The sequence below is a fragment of the Mesoplodon mirus genome (assembly GCF_964341445.2).
Source record: "Mesoplodon mirus genome assembly, chromosome: 13".
NCBI lineage: Eukaryota > Metazoa > Chordata > Mammalia > Artiodactyla > Ziphiidae > Mesoplodon > Mesoplodon mirus.
In genome coordinates this window covers 39,565,292-39,587,424 of record NC_138989.1, presented here as the reverse complement: position 1 = coordinate 39,587,424, position 22,133 = coordinate 39,565,292, and the positions used below count along the sequence as shown (strand labels likewise).

General features: G+C 36.7%; 1 protein-coding gene across 1 annotated transcript in view; it reads right to left on the bottom strand.

The window, feature by feature from the left end:
* RBBP8 (RB binding protein 8, endonuclease) overlaps positions 1-3,536 on the bottom strand; it is an 82,286-nt gene extending 78,750 nt beyond the window's left edge. Inside the window, exons 1-2 of the mRNA XM_082640414.1 lie at positions 3,285-3,536; positions 532-736 (exon numbers count right to left, since the gene is read on the bottom strand). Of these exons, the coding sequence (XP_082496540.1) occupies positions 532-640 (109 nt within the window). The 5' untranslated portion in view covers positions 641-736; positions 3,285-3,536. The remainder of the gene's footprint in view (positions 1-531; positions 737-3,284) is intronic.
* Between the last annotated feature and the right edge of the window lie 18,597 nt (positions 3,537-22,133).

Below are 22,133 nucleotides of genomic sequence, written 5' to 3'. Positions count from 1 at the left end.
ATACTGTTAATTTTCTGTTCACATGACTCTCTCTCTACCAGACTGCAGGCTCTTTGAAGGCAAAGTGCCATTTACTTTTGGGTCTCAGGGCTTGGTGGCAAACCCAAGCACTGAGATACAAATTCTGAAGGTTTGTCGAATGACTTAGGTAGTATTTTTATGTCAATAAACAATCCTGCAAATAATTTTACAGAAGATAATTAAGTTTAGAGGTTATGTAACTTGCTGAGATTACAGAGCAAGTACATAAATGAAATTAGAATTAAAATCCAGATCTTCGGTCAACAATTTCTATGCCCCTTCCACCACACCATACATATTACCACAAGTAACTACAAGCTGTGCAAGAGCTACATTCTGTGGTAGTTGTCTGTAGTCAAAAAACAACAACTCAACCATGAAAATGAATCTCCCAAAATTGGAATAGTAAAGGTCCCTTAAAAATGGGATCTTTGAACTGTCATAAAAATTAGTTATTACTATCATAGTCTCAGCAGAATACTGCTACCAAGTATTTCAGAAAAAAATTACCTTGTACTTCTTTATCATGATACTCCTTTAGTTTTGTCCAAAGATCCTTAAAGTCATTAGATACATCTGCAGAACTAGGGCTTCCACAACTGCTTCCCGAGACGTTCATCTTACTTAATATGCTCACAATTCTACTGCCTAATGTTTTCTGACCTTTGCTGTTACATTATACAGGTCTGAAGTTGTCTTTGGCCAGTTCAAATACCTGAAACAACAGATTGCAACATAAGTGAATTCTGCATTTATCTTTGTGTAATTTGAAATCAGGATGACTTCAAGCCCAGGCAGCTGATCATAAGTTTTCCTTATTTACCTATGATCAATCACTTTAGAATCTGAGGGGGTGGAAGTGAGGAAAAAAGATGAGTATGGTGAGAAAAGCCCCAATTTCAGTTATCTGGCCTTAAGTTAAGCTACACTTTCAGGCAAATTTTTTCTTATTCCACCTATGAGGAAGTAATTACCTACATTATGTTAAATTGAAAGGATTATTATATAGAGAGGTTTGTAATCATTCATGGTCAGTATTGTTTCCCCATTCTAAAAGAATTTATTGCTTTTTTAACTTTTGAGTTGATATGGAATACAACGATATATTGAACCAAAAACTGGAAAACACTCTGAAATATTCTTGACTTAATAAGCATTCACATCTAGACACACAGACACACACACTGTAAAAGAGCAAGAAAGATGACTGACATAACACGAGTATCTGAACAGCTTTCTCATAACAATGAAATTTGGTGAGCAAGATACAGACACAGCCAAGATCTATGAATACAGAAACATCTAAAAACAAGGCAAATATGGGTAAAGCTATTTTGTGCCTCTCAGAATAAAGGTGAATGATTAAGTTTATTATTTGTGTAGTCCCTGAAGGAAGCAACAGGCTATTAAGTTCAAGTGGATTAATAAATATTTTAATATGTGTTCTTAAACTGAAACCATTAACTAGCTACTACTAAAAAAATAAAATAAAATGATTAACAAATCTACTAACCCTCACGTCCGGCTCCTTAGTCAATGCTTTACCATTGCTAACAAGTGCCCAAACGAATTTAAGTGTCTTTTACTAACCATTTCCTGAGGTCTCTGATGAAGAGGCTAAGATAAGCAAGGCCATGTCTAAAGGGAGCAATATTATGTGCAGAGCCACTTGGTAAACTATAAAACACTACAGAAATAAAAATACATTTAATAAGCTTTTCAAAAATTGTGATTACACTTTTTTTTAAAGATAATCAGTGAAAATTGAACAAGTAATAGATTTTACATAATATTAGGAAATTATTTTTAATTTCTAAAGAGGCTTGTATTCAACTATTTATTAACTCTAAAAGATAAATCAATGGGTCTATACTACTGTCGATAAAAGCCACCATTTATTAAGTGTTCACTATATACCATGGAGTGTGCTGTTTTATATTCCCTTTTAATTTAATCTTCAAAATTGTATAAAACAGCTACTACTGATATTATTAATTTCATTTTAGAGTTGAAGAGAACAGGCTTAAGAGACTAAGTGACTCGCCCGAGGTCACATTGCTAGGACACGGCTACTACGGCCACGTCACCGCTGCAACTCAAGTTGTGATGCCAATGAACTCCAAAATACTTCTAAGAAGCAAACAAAACAAAACAAAAAAAAGTTAATTATTTTTATTAATCAAAAAGTTCAAAACAAAGTTTTAGTTACTTTAATGAACAATTTAAAATTGTATATTTTAGCTCAATAGTTTAAAACCAATAGTGTAAAATAAGCTTCCTTTAATCTAACTTCAGGGGTAATAAAAAGGTTACGTGTTTTTTTCCCCCCACATAACAAGTTATCAATACTAAGCTGTTCAGATACTCGTGTTATGGCAATCATCTTTCTTGCTCTTTTACAGTGTGTGCGTCTGTGTGTCTAGGTGCTTAAGTCAAGAATATTTCAGGGAGTTTTCCAGTTTTCGGTTCAATATATTGTTGTATTCCACATCAGCTCAAAAGTTGAAACCCTCTCCAATCTATTTTGCATGCTTAGCACTTTTTGCTGGCATTTCTTTTGATATTGAACCGTTATTCAATGCACGAATAACTTCTCAAAAATGTGCATCTTGCCTCTCAAGTTGCATCCTGGGCTCAACAGTCTGCAATAATTTAACACATTTCTGTGCCTCCTATTTCAGTGTAAACCATAAACCACCACACTGAAGGTGCTCAAGAGAAGATTTCTTTCCTGTCACACCACACACATTCTTAGGTGAGGCAAGAGCCGCTCCTCAGTTCACACAAGGGCCCTGAACAAACTGAACAGGGACTCTGACTGCTGCTCTTACGAGCAGAGCAGAGGTCCAGTGGCTCCCATCCCAGGACCCTTAGCCATCAGCCTCCTCCCGCGCCGCCAAGGGCTGGCGGTCCGCCCTCGCCAAAGCGCTCCCCCGAGCAAACCGCACGACTGGCGCCGGAAGCGCGCGCTGCGACCCCGGGCGCAGGTCGGCGCATGCGCGTGGCGGGCCCGGCGCCAGCAGGCAAGTTCTCAGCTGGTGCGAAGACTCGAAAACAGCACTCAGCGCTGGGTCGTCCGCAATCCGGTCTACCTCTTGCGTTGTTTAGGCCGGCTCCAGCCGACTCCTCAGATTCAGCCCCAGAGCCATACAGCCATCACCACCCCGGGGCCAAACGCCTTCGGTCAGCTGGCAGCTCCAGACCGGAAATAGCCCGCTAGGACCCAGCGCTTTGGGTCGGGGAAAGAGATTTCTTTTACTCACGGCTTGCAAGATTGCGTCGAGATTCTCGAAAGCCCCAGCAGGAACGCGAGCACGCTCTGGAGCGGGGAAGAGACAGCCGTTCGCTTTTCTGCTCGTTCCCTCACTAATCTGCCAAATCTCCAGCAGCCAAGCCGCCCCCTCGGGGCAGCCCGCGCTTTCCAGCGCTGGGGGAGGGCCCAAGGGCCGCCGGCTCCGCTCGCCCCGCCCGGACCTCGCGCGACGTCACGCAACGTCACGTGGGAGTTCCCGCGACGTCACGCCTCTTCCTCCTCCTCCCTCACGCCCCCTGCGGAGGAGCTGGGTCGGCGTCGAGTCCCACCGCGTTGGGCGGTGACTGGAGAGTGGAGCTCCTCCTCTGAGCCGTCAGAAGCTCCGGGAGCTGGCGGCTGCCGCCGCGTTTTTGAGAGGGCCCGGAGAAAGTTCAAGCTGTTCTGTCTGCGGAGCTTCACGTTCTCCTAAGAAGTGATGAATGTGGCTGACTTAAGCCCGTTTATGGGAAAGCACGTAGGAGCGGCCTGTACCAGATGGAAAGTTAAAGTTAACTGAGGAGGGAAGGGACACAGATCAATCTAACGTAGCTTTCCGGCTGGTAGCTCTTATCTACAGTTTAGTGATGCGACCTGACCGGACTGGGTGGCGAGGCCGCGTAGCAAAATGAGCGATGTATATTTTGCTCAGGTTAAAGAAAGTTTCTGACGAACCTGAAATGAGACGGAATCAGAAGTGACGCATTATTTATTGGAACAACATGCTGTTAGGTAATTTTTTTAAGTCAACGTTTTATGTGGCTGTTCGTTTATAAACATTCAAATTATTAGTATATTTTCCTATTTATATTTCCTATTTAAAAGAAGCGTTTTAGCGTTAGAAATTCTAAATATATGAAGTTGAAGAAAATAAACAGAATAGACAGTAGCATAATATTTTTTAAACCAGTTCAATACTTTTCTTTAATACTTATAAGACCTGGGAGGAAGACAGAGGATATTATAAACTTTCAAAAGTAGAGTTGTATTGGGGAAATCAAAGATATAAAATGTAAAAGTAATTTTCCCGTTCATTCCCGGTCTTAAGGGATGAATATCGCAGCTTACTCCTTGCGAGTGGACATAACAGGATGTTTCTGTACCATCCTAGCAATGCTGTAGGAACGTTGGTATCTTAAAAAAGAGAGCTGCTGAACATTCATTACCCTGTTAAAGTATCATTCACTTCCAAATTTTATCTTGTTTTAGTCTTTTCTATCAGATCCTCTTAACAGCACTATGTGCTATGTACCTTCCTATCTGACACTTAATTGCAGTTTGCATTATTTATTTAATTAATTCTGTCTCCTCACTGACTCTTAAGTTTCTTAAGGTCAAAACCATGTCTTGTTCACCTTTTTATCACCAGAAACTAACCCAGTGCTTTCCAGAGAGTCAGTCTCCGTGTAAAAGGAATGAATTGGGCGTTCCTTGAGGGCTTCATCTTTTTCATTAAAGCGGAGAATATCTTTGAATCCATTCTAAATTCTTAGATTCTCTTTATGGGATTTTATGATAATCACTTTAACGGTGGAAACAGTAGGCATACGTGTAGATATCTGCCTCCAATAAGGAGCCTTAAGACCTACATATAAATTATGAAGTCCTATGAGAAAACTTCTTTAACAGTGAAGCAGATATTTTGAACTCTTTGTAATACTGGGTTTCTCAAATTTTATGGCTTAGAACAATGCTTCCCAAACTTTTTCAGTACCTGGAAAAAGAATACTTGTATTACATATTGTGATAAAAAGATGAGACTGCTTCCATCCAGAGGCAACGAAACTAGGATTCCAGCCACCTCAGGCCCAGCACTGCCACCTTGAGGGTTGGGAGTTTAATGTCCTAGCATACATACTGGAGGCCCTTGGTTAGGATGGTCAATTTAAAAATTGTGTGGTGAAATGGTTAAAACGGTAACTTTTATATGTGTACACTTAACTGCAATGAGAAAAATTGTGTACTAAAAACTCTAGGATTCTTAGAACTGTAGAATTTTGGAACTATGTAGATTTTGAAATCATCTAACTCAAGCCATTTTACAACTGAAACTCTTTGTTGATTCATTCTATACAATCTGCTTACCTCCTACAGCTGGGTAGCTGAGTGGTGTGACGGGAAAATCACATAACAGGTTAGACTGATATCACTAAAATTACATGGTTTCAGACCTCATATAGGGCACCAATTAATCTCTAAAATAGCCTTTATTTAGCTCCTTCTGTTTCCTTTGCTGTCTTCCAAACCTTCACTGTTTTCTCAAGCCTCTATACAGTATTCTCACTCTCAGCAGACACCTTCACCTCTTGGTTAAACAAGACAATGGGACTCAACAAGTGTGATCTTCCTGAACTTCCTTTTCCTTTCTCAACTCTGTGAATTAGGCAATACCATTTTGCAGAGAAAAATGCAACCCTAATCCAGTTGCTTCTCATCACCTTGTCTGTATCCACCCTGGGCCAGGCCACCATCATCTTAAACCTCTTCTGCAGCAATAGCCTCCCTTTTTTTTTTTTTTTAATCAACTATCTTTCTACTTACACTGTTTTCCCTTTACAGTGTATTCTCCAACAGCAGTCAGAATGATTCTTTAAAACCTAAGTCAGAACATGACACTCCCTTAGTTTAAGACATGCCAGAGTCTTCCCATCACTTTGTTTATTTATTTATTATTTTTTTTTCTGCGGTACGCGGGCCTCTCACTGTTGTGGTCTCTCCCCTCGCAGAGCACAGGCTCCAGACGCGCAGGCCCAGCGGCCATGGCTCACGTGCCCAGCCGCTCCGCGGCATGTGGTATCCTCCCGGACCGGGACACGAACCCGTGTCCCCTGCATCGGCAGGCGGACTCCCAACGACTGCACCACCAGGGAAGCCCTTCCCATCACTTTAGAATAATATCAACCCCCTTTCCATGGAGTCAGGACAGGTCAATCACTGTATTCTACTGATGTTACCTCCTAAATAGAGTTCTGAATTAGTGCTTTCCTATCCATCCTCACTCTTTTTGCCCTAGTGTTTTTTTTTTTTTTTTTTTTTGTGGTACGCGGGCCTCTCACTGTTGTGGCCTCTCCCGTTGCGGAGCACAGGCTCCGGACGAGCAGGCTCAGTGACCATGGCTCACGGGCCCAGCTGCTCCACGGCATGTGGGATCTTCCCGGACCGGGGCATGAACCCGTGTCCCCTGCATCGGCAGGTGGACTCTCAACCACTGCACCACCAGGGAAGCCCTTTGCCCTAGTTTTGGCCCTGATATTTCTTACCTAGACTGTGCTTCCAGTCTTGCACCTAAATGCAGTTTCCACACAGCTGCCAGAATGCCCAACCATTATTTCTGATCTTGGCACTCCCTTGTTTAAAACCCTTCAGTGGCTCTCAATTGCCTAAAGATTAAAATTCAATCCCTTTAAAATGTCAAAGAAGCCCTTCTTAACCTTACACCTCTACCCCTGACCTTATCCTTTCCCTCTAAAACAGGAGACTGCTTATATTCCTCCTTCCTGCTCTTTGCTATTTCATTGTCTTGGCTCATACAATCCTCTTCTCTTGAAATTACCTCCCCCCAGATCCTTTATATTTCACCCCCTTTCTACTTACCCTTTAAGACTTAGCTCAGGTAGTGCAGCTTCCAGGAGACTACCTTAATGTCTCTCTTCACCCCTTCTTCCTACCCCCTTCCACAAATAGCCCTCCTCATTCTCCCATACCCTTCTATATGTATCTTTGTCACTGCATTTAATGCTATTATATTGTAATTATGTTTATATCTTTTATCTTACCCAGCTAGGCTGCAAGGGGTTTCTTGATAGCGGAGACTGTGCTTTCTTCAATCTTCTCGGTATTCCTTGTTCTTATCAGAGAGTCTTAGAACAGTACTACCCAATAAAGCCACATATATGATTTAAAATTTTCTATTAGCCACATTTAGAAAGGTAAAATGAAACAGGTGAAATTAACTTAATATGTTTTGTTTAACCTAATTTATCTAAAATATCATTTCAACATGTAATCCATATACACATTTATGAATGAGGCCTTTTACATTATTTTTCTTCATACTGAGTCTTTAAAATCTGATGTGTATTTTACCTTCACAGGACATCTCAATTTAGATTAGCCACATTCCAAGTGCTCAAACTCACATGTGGCTAGTGGCTACCATATTGGCACAAAACATGCCTAGCATATATAATGAACAAATGAGGTTACATGATTTACCTGAAGAACCAAGATGGAGCTGATTCCTATGGAGCTGTTTCCTACTCTAAGGCTATTTCTGCTATTTGTGCTGGGCATTTCCCATCTCTCTCCCACTCTATACATCATGCCATTCTCTTTCCCTCCCAGCAGATTTTTTGCCTGTATCCCCAGGCAAAAAATTTAGGGATTCAACCCATTATGATTATTTACATAATAATGTCCAGCACCTTTAATATGAACACAAAATACTAGTAAACTGGAGTGAGCTGTATACCTACAGTCAGAACTACTTTAAGAGCAGAACAAAAGAGATAATAAGAGAACGATAAAAATAATAAAAAAATAAGATAAAAATAATAAGAGGGATAAGAGGGGAGAGAAGTATTAACATAATAGAAAATTATGCTGTCAAAATTTGTGTCAACCTAAATGAACACGATTTAATTTTTAAAAAGTTGTTTACAGTAATTACTAAGTGTTGTTTGGGGGTAGGGGTACACATCAATTAGTGATCTTGCCCCAAGTGCCAAAATGTTTTATGATTTGAGTTGATGGTGCTGAGATTCCAGTTAGGTTGAGCAGTTTTATAATTGTTTTAAAAGATATATTTAACATTCATGGAGGATGTCAGTATCACAGTTTTTCTTTTGACAGTCAGGTGGTCATTAAAGTGCTTATAAAAAACATTAAAGATTATACATTGCTTTCCGATTAGAAAAAGTAGCCTCATGTAGTCTAGCCAACGTCCAACTTAGGTAGAGAAACTTTATGTATTTTAATTATCTCTATGGCTACATATACCTTCTTCATTTCCCTTTATAAACTATTAAAGTAGTTTGTGTCTTTAAGTACTTAGTTAGTTCATTTCACATCAGCAATGGGCAAAGTTTTATTAGATATATAATTTTCCCAATTTAGGAACTATCACTTTATACTTGATAAGTAGTCTTATACAGTATACTGTGTGCTTGCCTATTGGCATAGGTTTAAATGATGGTGGGCTGATCCAGGATGCTAATGATCTGCTATTTATTGTCAGTGGAAAGAGGCATCTTTTTCTTCCAGGTCATCAGTTTGTATACAGTGGCTGCTTGGGCAGTATTTCATATCTCTGCAATATAGGTTAATGAAGCCTAGGAATTTTGTTAGATAGCCCTTAGGCCCTTTCTGTAACACTGGCATTTGTAAGAACCTCAGAGCTTAATCGCTGCAGAGATGATAAAAGAATTTAAGAGTGATCACTAAGACTGTAGAGTAGAAAAGTGGATTGTATTTTGGGAATCTTGAAAAACCAATTTTATCTTTTTATCCAGTAAATGTAGTTCTATACAACATTGTCCTGTGTACATATGTATAATGCTCCCATGATGGAAACTGGGGGAACAATATTTACAGTAATGTAAATGGAAAATATTATGAAGAGTTAACTGTAGGAACAAGTCACTGACACTTGGAGTCTATTAATTAAAGCATTCCTTGATGGGTTCACAGGAGCAAACACGTTTAATATTCATTGCTTTGTCCACTTAAAAAAATAATGATGCACGTCTTAAATCGTAATTTTTCCACCTATGAATTAATGAATTTATTCACTGCTGGCAAATAGTTGTGATCTTTAATGTACTCATGCCTCACAAATTGCAGATATGTCTTCAAACACACTGGCTGACTTTTTCCCCCCCATTTTTTTCTTATGCTAACCATGTTTGAGAAAAACAGACTTTTTAAAAAATAATGACATTTTACTTTTCCTAATCCATATGTCAGTCTAAGGTTATGGAAGCTTTGATAATTACCGATCCAAAAATGTTTTACGTTTAAAATTCAGTTCTTAGAGGAGGCCTTCAGTTTTAGCCAATACTTTTCTATTTTACTTAAGTTATAATCGGAAGTATTAGAACTGAATAGTGAAATTAAATTATATTTTAATTCACTTCTCACCCTTTGGGACAATTTGTTTTTGCAGACTATTTAGGATAGATAGAATTCCTCTTCCCAAATCTAGTACACTTATATAAAATGACCATATGCCCTGGCTTACCAGCAACAGTTCTGGTTAATGTCTGTTCTTCTGGCTTAACTATTAACAGGGCTCCCATTTACTCTAAAAAATGTCCTGGTTTGGGTGATAAGTCAAATGGTCAGAAGCTTTAGGGAATTTGAAATATAAACTAATAAAAAAGGGAAGATTCAAATGACCTTTTGTCAGGAGTATTTTCTTCTCAACTATGTACAGGTCTATCTAAACTCGTTTTAAAGAATATTATGATACAGATACTGTAAGCCATAAAAGAATTGCACTTTTTGATTTATTGCTAGTACTCTGAAATTCCCACTAGTTGGGAAGTGGTTTGTTTAATACTGATAGAAAATGGCTTCAAGAAAAATTTGCGATGATAAAAATACAAAGTACTGTTCCTACTTATCTTCTCTTTTGAACCTAAAAATAACTGTATCATACAGGTAGAACAGGTACAGTTTTCATCTTTTCAGAAAGGTTGATAAATTAGGTGGTGTGACTAGCACTATATGTACAAACTAGTAGATAAGTTGACCCAAGACTTTAAACTCAGTCTTCTGAACATGAGTCCTGTGTCTATGATCTTTTCAGTACACCATGCTATTTTTAAATAATAGAATCTCTATGAAGCTTATTCTGTGATTTTCTGTTTTTAATTTAGAAAATGCTTTTGAGAAAATAACCAAATAACGTTTCTGAAAAATTATTAAAAAATTATTACCTAAAGGCTAGTTTGCAGTCCCAGTACATTTTTCTGTTTACTTCAGAAAGCTTTACATTATATGAGGTTACTATAAGGACTTTTAAATTTGATAGCAATTTAATTTGTCTTATTGAGAAAAGGAAAATAAACTGGGCTGTCTTGGTCAGGATTGGAGTGAAGCACTATTCTGTGGATTAATCTCAGTGTTTTTAGACTTTTTTGCAATAATAATTTTATTTTTTAGTAATTATGGCACATATGCCCTTTTACTTGGTTTACAATAGATGTGGACATTTGAGAGATGAATATAAATTGACTTCTAATGGAATTAGTGAAAATGTTTATACTAGATTCCCAGCTAGATTCTTTCATGTAGTAAGTTTAAAACTAAATAGATTAAAAAGCCTTGAATTATGTTGTAATCTCAGAAGGGACCAGAGCAGGAAGTGCTCCAAAAATTGTGGCCTTATTTTACAGTCAACCATGGTGTGTGGCCATATTCCCAGCCTATGGTACTGTGCAAGTCCTGAGTAAGAGACGACCAGGGTTTATGCTCTGGCCCTATCTCTGGTTATCTGCATGTTTCCTAGACAAGTCTTACTTCCTCAACTGGAAAATGAGAATACTCATACTTAGTATGTCCAAAAGGGTGGTTGTAAAAATGAGGTATTACATGTGAAATTTCGTAAAGCTTGCCAGTTGGGAAGAGAGTGGTAGAAGGCTTTCCAGGCAGAAGGCATGTGCAAAGGTTCTGCTGTGGGGAATCATTGTGAGCTCTGGAAAGTGCAAGTATATAGTAATGTATTTGTATAGGTTGATAGTGGGAAATCAGCAGCAGTTCCACCTGATTTTTTGAATGAATTATAATTTGTAATTATAATCCTATTAAGCAAGTAATTTAACTTCTCTGTGCCTCAGTTGTTTTATCAGTGATATGAAGGTAATAATATAAACCTTGGGTATTTCACAAGATTGTTAAGGATTGAATGATTATATATATGTGTTCAAATAGTGTAAGAAGTTGTTGTTAATAATAGGTAAATTTAAGAGCTACAGCTAATCAGAGAGATCGTTCCAATTGCTAACATTATATAATTATAGTGAAATTGTTTAATTGCTATGCAAATTGTGAGAGATTTATAATTATAGAATGGAGTAAATAATCAAGTGCTTTTATACATCTTATTTGATTCAAATAATTAAGTTTAAATAAGTTTGGTAGTTAAATAGTCAGGTAATTATTATATTGTTGTTATTTCCATTACATTACAAGGGATTTTAACCATTATCTAGCTGAACTGCAGAATTGTATAGAAAGGAGAAACTAATTTATTCATTTATTTCAGAAATTGGTGGTTGTAAGGAATCATTTATTTAACAGAGATTTATAATCTATTCAGCTTCAAGTCCAAGAAAGGGAGCATTGGTATCAAGCTGATTATGATCTGAGCTAATTTAGTGAAGACCTGAGTATGTTTGATAAATCCTTTTGAAAATAGTATATGCTATTATTGGGCTGTGTTCAGTAGTGTATGTCCCCACTTTTTCTTATATCTATGCCCTCTTCAGTCCAGTTTCCCTTTTTCAGTTCATAGCTAATTTAACCACCTTCTAAGAAAGAGTTTTTTTTAAAACACAGTTAATTATTCTATTCTAACATAGTTCAAGTTAAATGAAAAAAGGATATGATTTTAATCAGATTTCTTTTTTATTTGTACCTGTTTCTTCCTCATTTTTCTAAGCTAAGTTTCTATCATTATGCAAATATGGTATTTACTTAATCAGAGCACATAACTGGCTATTCAGTTTTCTCTTTTTAATCCACTTGACTAGAGCCTTCATCTAACGTATTCTTCAGAGCCATGCTCCAGGATCACAGTATAGGTTATAATGAATTAGTTCTTGTAACAAGACCCTATTGGACATAGTCCAAGACAAACTTGTAGCATTCAAAATTCTGTGTTTTACTATAGTGAGAAGTGTTATTTGAGGGTCCAACATAGTCAATCTGTTTTTATTACAGTTTTACCAGTGTAGACTTAAACAATAACGTCTTTGAATCAATGCTGGATATAAAAGTATTTACAGAGTATGTACTAATTGTTCATTTTGTGGCTGTTTGGCTCTTCAAAAATTGGCAGCCAAATTCAGGAAATGAAATGTAGTTTATTAGAAAATACCTTTCTCACAGAAGATCAAGTTTCTGTGCATCTCAGGTTTTGTGGGAATGGATCAAATATGTCAGACAAAAATTGGCTCAAGTTCCTTATTTCCATTTGAAATTGCTGTACTCATTTCTCAAAAAATCTATTTTAGTTGTACAGTGTATTAGTTAAAAGTATATTGTTAAACCAAGGAAAAAGTGGTTTTACGATATTTGTTCAATAATAATAACGTACTGGACTCCTCTTGGGCCCTGCTTACATCAGTCATTGCAGTGCAAACCAGATTCCTGTCAAGTAAAACCTGACACCTCACCTGACTTTCGGCTTTAACATTAGCATAACATGTGATTTGTTATGGTACCAGAGGAACTGCTGAGAATTTAATTTACACTAGATGTGTTTAATTTACACTTACTGGTGGAACTAGAATAACAAGCCATTCATCTTAAAAAGTAAAGCTGTGGGAAAAGAGACTGGTTTTGTTGTGCTGGAATGGACTGAACAGCTTTTCTTGCTGAATGAACTATAGCCAGCTTCCAGTGTAGCCAGGTTCCAGGTTCCTGGTTCCTGGCCTATAGTCAGGTTCCAGTGGTTAGTTCTATATTATAGTTAAAAAGCAGTATACTTGTTCCTGGGCAACGTATATTTGTTTTTAGTTTTGTCAAACAAGCACTTGGACAGTGAATAGAGCAGAAGGTAACAGCTCACGAAACTGCTATGTAGATGGTATTTATCATTCAGTACTTATTATATGATTGAAAATTGATCACAATATTAATATCTTCAGAAATGCGAATGTTCCTTTCATCTCAGACTGAATTTCATCTACTTTCAGTTAGGACACCTCCAAATGTAGACCTGTATGGATGGTCCTCAACTTAAGATGGTTTGATCTTAATGATCTTTCAACTTTATGATGGTGTGAAAGCCATACACATTCAGTAGAAACCATAATTCGAATTCTGAATTTTGATCTTTTCAGGGGCTAGCAGTATGCAGCATGATGCTCTCTTGTGATGCTGGGCAGCTGCAGCAAGCTGCAGCTCCCATTCAGCCATGCAATCACGAGGGTAAACAGCTGGTACATGTAAACCATTCTGTACCCAGACAGCCATTCTGTTCTTCACTTTCAGTACAGTATTCAATAAATTACTTAAGATATTCAACACTATTTTAAAGTAGGCTTTGTGTTAGATGACTTTGCACACCTGTAGGCTAATGTAAGTGTTCTGAGCATATTAAGGTAAACTCGGCTAAGTAATGGTGTGCAGTAGGTTAGGTGTATTAAATGCATTTTTAACTTATGATATTTTCAATTTACAGTGGGTTTATCGAGACATACCCCATCATAAGTTGAGGAAAATCTGTGTATGTTAAATGTAAATTTTTTCTAGAAGACCTCATCGCAGAACTCAATAATATTGCTCTGTGTCCATAAATATTGTACTGCAAGCTACAGAAAGTTATCGATATGTATTTCTTAATGTTTCGAGATTCATTCAGAAATCCATTAGATTTAAAATATTTTCATGTTGGAAGGAAGTGTTTCTCACTCGTAATCTAAATCATTGTAGAATGGATAGGCACAGAACCTTCAAGAGAGTAGACTTACAATAGAACTTTGAAAAAAACTTTGCCATGTAAGTTATTTTTTCACTTTGTCAGTAATACATAATTCCTAAGTTAACAGTTTTCTGATTACTTCTAAGACTATATGTCTTTAACACGATGAGCTATACCGTTCTCTATTTCCCAGTCAGTTTTTGATGCATAGCAAGTTTGGTCATTAGTCCTGTGTTATCCAAATTAGCTATTTATATAGAAACATTTAAAAAATATATGCCTTCTTTTCAATTGTTTATAGTAATATCCACTCTGTATGTATGAAAATTAAATGCAAATTAAATACTAATTTAATGAATAGTCACATAAGGTTAAATTGCTTATGTATCTAATAGTTTTAATAAGAATGTATAATTAGTGGGCTAAATTGGTGAAGTGGTACTTTTGTCTTTATACCATCTACATGTTTTTCAGTTTAAGAGAAAAACAGTGCATTTACCATGGATATAAATTCAAATTACACTATTCACATAACGCTTATTTGTACAACAGTGAAACATCTTTCAGGAAATTAAAGTTGACTACAAGAGCTCAATAAGATCAGCTTGTGTTAGAAGTGGATCTACTTGTTGGTTCTAATATGAAGTCATAGCCTCTTCCCTGTTCTTTCTTCACACATTGGAAGATGTGTCAGTTGACCCAGCTTTCGTTAGATAAGCTCTTAAAATGTTTTGTCACACTCTTCTGAACTCCCTTCTGGCTAATGACATGCATTTCATGAATATCTCACGTGTGAACTTTGCTTATTGGCTCCATCTCCTAATCAATTTATCAGTCTGAGGCTAATTTAATATTTTTAGAATATGTTAAATCCTATTCTATCTTCTTACATCCAATTTTGGATTCACTCTTCCTATCATTATTTACTATCAAGGGAATGTAATATAATTTCATATTGACCTACAGTAAATTAATTCCTAAGAGAAACTTTTGGAGGAAAAAACATACTCTAGAGCCCTGAAGAAATAATTCAATCGGTAGTAGAAAGCACAATCCTTAGAGCATATAGAAATCCTTGGCCAATTAATCTGATATGTGAAATAATACAATAGATATAAATAGATGTAAAATGCCTTTGAAAAACTCAGATACTAGGCACAAGCAAGGTATAATTTGGACTGTGTCACAATTCCTTCCTTTGGTATAGATGATTGAAATTTGAATTTTTAAAAATTAAGCCTTTTAATCACCTTGGTATATTGCTCTCAGAATACGTTTAACAAAGGCATCTTTGAAGTGATTCTTTAATTGGATTCAATTATATGGGTTTCTAATTTTTTTAATTTAATAAGATTAAAATGTTTTCTAATATTAAATCTTAATGCTTTCCAAGGTTGCTGATTTAATTTTATCTCTGACCAAAAGAAAATGTATATTCTAAGTTAAGCTTTGACTTCTCTTACTCAAGCTATTTGTTGAAATTTATTATATATTCTATTAAAGAGGGGGGAAGAATATTGACGTGCTACACCTACTATGTTCTAGGAACTCTGCTAGGTGTTTACACAGAATATCTCATTTGATCTTTCCAACAACTCTTAGAGAATGGTATTTGTTTCCTTAATTTACAGATGGAGAAAAGAGAACTCTGTTAAATAATTCCCAAGGGTAAACTAGCTTGTAGCAGAGTCAGTATTCAAACCCATCTCAGTTTGGCTCAAAAACCCATATGTTTTTCAATATACTACCTTTTCCCTTGATTGTAAAGACAAGAAACGAATGGAAGTAATTATTTTCCAGAGTCCACTTGAACTGAACTAAATTTACCAAATTTAGAAACATCCCTCTGGTAAGATATTACCTGTAAAAAGAGAAGGGGCTTAGGAGAATTAATTTTTAGCTCCAAGAATCAGGATTGAAAATTTTGAGCCTTTGGTTCTCAAGCTTTCTATGGTCCTATTTCCTTGGAATTCCTCAAGTTGAAAACATTTAAAGCATTTTTGAGCACTTGTGCTCAAAGCACTCTATTAAGATCTCACCCTTTAAATAGCAGGTTTTGTCCCCTCTTAGATGGGTTTTGAGTCCTTCAATTCTGGGCTTCATAACCTTATTGAAATTTTCCTGTCAATTCTAACCAAATTTTAGAAGTACAACCTTCTTAGGCAAATCCTAAACTATATCCATATAAGAGTGATTAAAACAATACAAGAATACATACATACTAAGAAAAAAGTTGAGACAGTTTAAAGCAATAATAAGTCAGAAAATGACAGCAGGATCCACAAATAATCTGGGCAAATATGAAGGAGTGTGAGGTACTCTTATGATTTTGATTCACAATTTTGTGATGGCACTAAGAGATTAGGTTTTGAGGTGGTCGTCTTCTTCATTGCCAATGGCAACCCCATAAGTTCGGCCAGTGTACCAAAAAAGTTTGGGGGCAATAATTATATAGATTAAAATATAAAAGCAAATAATTTCTTGGTTCAGTAAATATTCCTTAAAATAACTTATACAACACAATTTTACCTTTTTACAAATCCTTTAGAACTCAGAACAGATTTCATGTAGTAGTCAGAAGAATCAATATAGAGCAGTGAAACAAATATTCGTCTGGGCTGCTATCAGGAAGCTGGGATGTTCTGGTACCACCTCTACCCTTAGATTGTGTAATAGTGATTTAGCTACGTTTGGGGGCTTTTAATTCAACTAAAAAGTGAGAAGTTAAATTCACTAGTTATTCTTAAAGAGTCCTTCTAGCTCAAAAATGTCATGATTCTAAGTGCTTTTGGTAGGAAACACATGAATATATTCAGGAAGGAAAGAGGTTATAGTTGTAAAGAAAGCTAGCATGGTTGACAAAAAGAGTCATTGTGTGAAACTGTTGCCAGGAATAAAGACAAAGGAATGCATCCCTAACTAGACTTAGAGAATAAAAAGATTTTTAAATGACTAGAACAATTTTTGACCTGGGCCCTCAGATAATGCAGGGCTACATAAAATACATACACACACACATGTACAAACACAGACTCCTAATTTGTTAGGTAAATCCATATATCCTTAATTTTAATCAAAACATCACAGTGTATCAATATTTTAAAGGAATCAATTTATGGAAAATACATAAAAGTCATATTTAATAGGACTTTCATATATTTGAAACTAAAAATCCATTAAGTGAAAACTGTTGACTCCTCTCCCAAAATGTAGTTAGACTTGAAATTTTACCCACAAATTTTACATGAAATATATATCTAGTTCCTAAATAGCTTTCCTCAAAACCATAAACATAAAAAACACGTAATAAATAAGTTGGAATCCCAAATTAAGTTAATCTTTGAAGAGTAAGCCCTGTATTTTAAACATAGTAAGATTTAAAAATTTTAAGTTACTATATATAATATAGTTACCAGAATCACTAAAACTATACTCTATTGACATATATCTATATTTAGCCTGAAAACTAACTGAAAAGAGAAAAATTCAACTAACTAAAAATTTTGGTCCATATTCTCCAAAAATTGTCCAAATACAGTTTATGCTGAATAAATTAATTTTTGGTTTGCTGAATCAGCACATTCCTTTTGCAGATTCAACGTTACATAGCTTTTTAGAAATTCAGCTGAATATCAGAAGTTTTATGCAGAATTGCCCTGGAGTAGGCAAGCATCCAAAAGGTTTCCCTACAAAAACTGAAATCTCATCTGAACATTCATTCTCACTTTAAAAAAATTCTTTATTAACATCCTGAAGAAACTCTTATAGCCTTTGAGTCTGAACGTAATGACAAAGTGAAGACTCTAAAGGGACAATGAAAAGGATGCATCAGTCTTGCTCAGTTCAAGGCAAGTCATATGATGGCCTACAGATAGTCCTTGAAGGGAAAGTATTTAGTATAAATCTGTTTTAAAAAGCAATTTTTAATTCCCAGGTAAAGTTCATGTGTCAGCTGTTATGTTAGATTGAATGCCCAGAAGGTGTGTACATTCAGTTCCTAATATTAATAACTAAGGGTATGCCAAAATAAATCTAAAGGGATTTATAACTTTCATTTTAAGTGACACAGATTACTAAAATAAATTAATTGGATCAATGAAAAAGAGAGGTAAAAGAATTATTTTAAAATATAAATTAAAGGAAGATCCAAATATTCTTTAACCTAAAAAGGTTTTCAGACTAATAGGCATGACAAAACCTGTCTTCATTCCTTTCTATTCAGCTCAGCAAGTGCTTTTGAGCTCCAATAGTTAATCAGTTACCAGATTCCACAATCTTTGTTTTTCACACTCCTCATTTCTTGCTGTGAATTGTTCTTTTAATGTGCTGAGGATCACCAAGCAGGCCAGCACTATTTTTTTTAATGCCTTAAAAAGGCAATTATTATTTTATCCACAACTAGATTTGCCATATAAAATGTTACCATATAGCAACAGCCTGTAAAACATAATAGTATATTATCAAAGAAGTAGATAGCTTAAGATGCAACATTACATTAATAGGTGAAATATATTTAGCAAAATTATTCAACCCAGCTTTCTTAATGACCATTAAGAAACTTACAAAAAGTATAGCAAAAGTGATTATATACCAAATAACCTTTATCCAAACAAATCAATGAACATATATGCAAGTATTATAAAATATCTAACCAGCTTTATATAAAAGATGTAATGCAGGTATTACCATGTTAAAAGTAGATATCTTCTTAAACATCATTTCTGAACTTAAACTTCTAAAAGTGCATAGAAAATTGAGAAAGATAAAAAATATATTAACTTACCCTTCCATTTGTTTAGAAAACTTCTGCTCTTGGCCAAAAGCAGGTGTTTCACTGCTGACTTTCCCTGAAGCTGTGAACTTACACAGTAAATCAGTGGGAGACACCTCTGTGGACCACGCTAGAGTTTGCTAGACACTACTGCTATGTGGAAGAGTTCTGCTGCATCTAAGCTATATAAGGCGTGCAGTGGATAACCTAATATGCCTTTCATTTAACTGGCTGGGCAGGTTTCTACCGTCTGTGGAACATGGAATCACACCAGAATATGTTGGCACAACAGGCCAGTCAGACCGGTTCTTCTTTAGATCCAGAACCCGTCCAACCAGTCTGCATCAAAGGCTAGCCCAACAAGCTGCAGCGGCTCAGCTCTGCTAAGCTTGTACCAGGTGAGTTATCCCCACCTCCCGTCAACTCCCAACAAACTGCTCAGAATGTTGTAGCCTCCAGCAAAATAATTCAGAGTTCTAGTGGGAGGGGTAGATCTGTGTTAGGTACAGCAAACGTCCACTGTTATAAACCTCTCATTGTAGATAACTTGAGAGTCTGTCATCCTCAGAGGTAGGTAATCCTTTTTTAAATGTACTCCATGGCTCTGCAGACTAAAGCCTCTAGAAAGAGATTACAATGAAGAAGAATCCATAATACCTGACCTTTCCACTAGTCCACTTGGTCTAGCTCATCCTTGAAGGGGTGTTGATATTCCCCACAAGGGCAGTGGCCCTGAGAGTTTGAAGGAGGCATTTCTAGAGGAAGGAAAACAAGATGTGGATTGACCAAACATTTGCCTGGGTGTGTTATCTCTCGTGTACTCAAATGATCCTCATACCATTCCAGTCTTAAAATTGGAAAAACTCCTATTTCTACATACTAGGACAACTTGGAGAGGTTTTACTTTGGATATTCAACAGTTGAACACAAATTCATGATAACTACTATATGCCAGGAACTGTGCCAGGTAAAGGGTTACAATGGTGAAAAAAGACAAATTTAGTAAGAATGGGAGCAATGTCCAGATTCCCGGTTAAACACGTCTACTAATCGTTTGGATAGAGGAAGTGAGCAACACAAGATCACATTTTGACAAAAATTGGTTTGTATTAAGAGAGATCATGTGAGATTTGTTCTTACTCTCTCATGACACACATTTAGAAACAGTCTTTTCTATCTGCTGATGGAGTGATTCTGCAACTTTCCTGCTTAAGTATAACCTGAAGTTTATACTGGACCTCGCCTCCAGAGATTACTGGACCTTACCTCCAGAGATTCTGATTGAGTAGATCTGAGATCTTATCCAAGTATTGATACTTACAGTGATCCTGCTGCAGCTGTTGCAGGGACATGGGCTCAGCCTCTGGTGCTCAGCTTCTTTTCTATTTTTGTACCTAATTAAATAGACTACATTAATCACAAGTTGCCGTATTCATCTTTGTATCTCTAGTGTCTAGCACAGACACTTAGAAAGTGTTTAATAAATGCTTATTGAGGAAATACCTACTCAGGGGCAACACTTGCTAGACCCCAGGGGAATCACAACTAGTAAGTGTTATATGAATCAAACTGCACTAAGTACTGTAATTAGAATAACTGAGGTGGTAGCACAGAAAAGGGAGCAAGTATGACTGAGTATTAGGAGGTTACAAAGGAGATTGGTTTAGAGACTTTCCTTTTTAACCATGACCAACGATTGCTATCTGCAGGATAACAAAAGGTTGAGGGAACAATAAAAAGAATGCCTTTGATAGAGGTAACAAAAGTTTTAGGTACCTGAGGACACAATGACCTCAACACTCAGTAATAAGGTTATTTTCTATAGCAGGTGTCAGCAGATTTTTCCATAAAGGATCAGAAATTAAGTATTTTAGGGTTTGTGGGCCAGATTGTTTCTGTTTTAGCTATTCAGCTCTAACATTGTAGCACAAAAGCAGATATAAAGAGTAGTCAATGAATGGGGGTGGCTGTGTTCCAATAAAATTTTATAAACAAGTGATCCAGGCTGGATTTTACCCCTGCTCTAGAGTGTAACTTGTGAAAATTAGCAAGATTGCATAATTGGTTGGGAAAATAGGGTTGGAAGTCAAAAAGACTTGGGTTCCATCCCAATTCTCTTCCATATAGCTTTGTCACCTAATTCAGGCATCTCTTTCATTTATAAAATGTGAATGAAAGTGGTAATATCTAACCCCTAGGGTTATTGTAAAATTCAAATAATGTAACTCACGTGAGGCTTTATCCAAAAATCTAGTACACAGTGAGGGCCCGATAAAATTTTGTCAGCTAAATATAAGAATGGTTAAACATAGTAGTTGAACATGGTTGTTTATTTCCATTATTTCTTAAAGTCTACTAAAATGATAGTAAAGAATCAAAACAGCATGAACTCTTAAGGATCAAAAAGAATGAGAGGTAGCAGACAAGAGGTGTCCATAAATTTTGGAAGAGGGAATGAGGATGAGTGGTGACTGATTTAGCAGAACAGAGAAGGAGGAAGTCTACTTGCAATAATAAAAGCAAGTCTATCTCTTCCGCAGAATCCTGCAAAACTTCAGGAATTGGAGGCATAAGGTACCTTTAAATAGTCTTTGGGTATTGGGTGAGGGTGGGGGGAATTTGAAGTAGAGGATTGGTTGAAAATATGCTTAAGCAACAGTTTGCACCCTAGATCCCTTCCTCAGCCCAGGAGCCTGGAGACTGCCCCTCTTCAACGTTGATGAAAGACAGGTAGGACTTGTTGATTCATGCTGGGAGAGATTGTCCCAGGTTGGTTTTGGACTTGAGAATACCAGGCAGAGCTGAGGGTAAATGGTAAAGTAATGAGATTGTATTAGTTTCGTAAGGCTGCTGTAACAAATTGCGAGAAACTTAGTGGTTTAAAAGGACACATATTTATTATCTTAACAGATCTGGGGGTCGGAAGTCCAAAATGGGTCTCACTGGGTTGAAATCAGCAGGGTTGACATTCTAAGATATAGAGAGTCAGCCAGGTTGAATTCTTTTCTGGAAGCTCTAGGGGAGAATCTGTCTTCTTGTCTTTCCCAGCTTCTAAAGGCTGCCTGTGTTTTTGGCTCATGGCCCCTTCCTATCTTCAAAGCCAGCAATGGCCAGTCAACTCTTTCTTACATTGCATCATTCTGACATTGCTTCTGCTGCCTTCCTTTTTCATATTTAAATCCAGTTGTATAATCCAGGATAATCTCCCCATTTTAAGGTCAACTGATTATCAACCTTAATTTTATCTGCAATCTTAATTCTCCTCTACTATGTAACAGAACATATTCACAGGTTCCCAGGATTAGGATGTGGACATCTTTGAGAGACCATTATTCTGCCTACCACAGAGATTAGGTCAAAGTTTCTATATTGAATAGTGAGATGGCCAGATCCATTCCACTGCA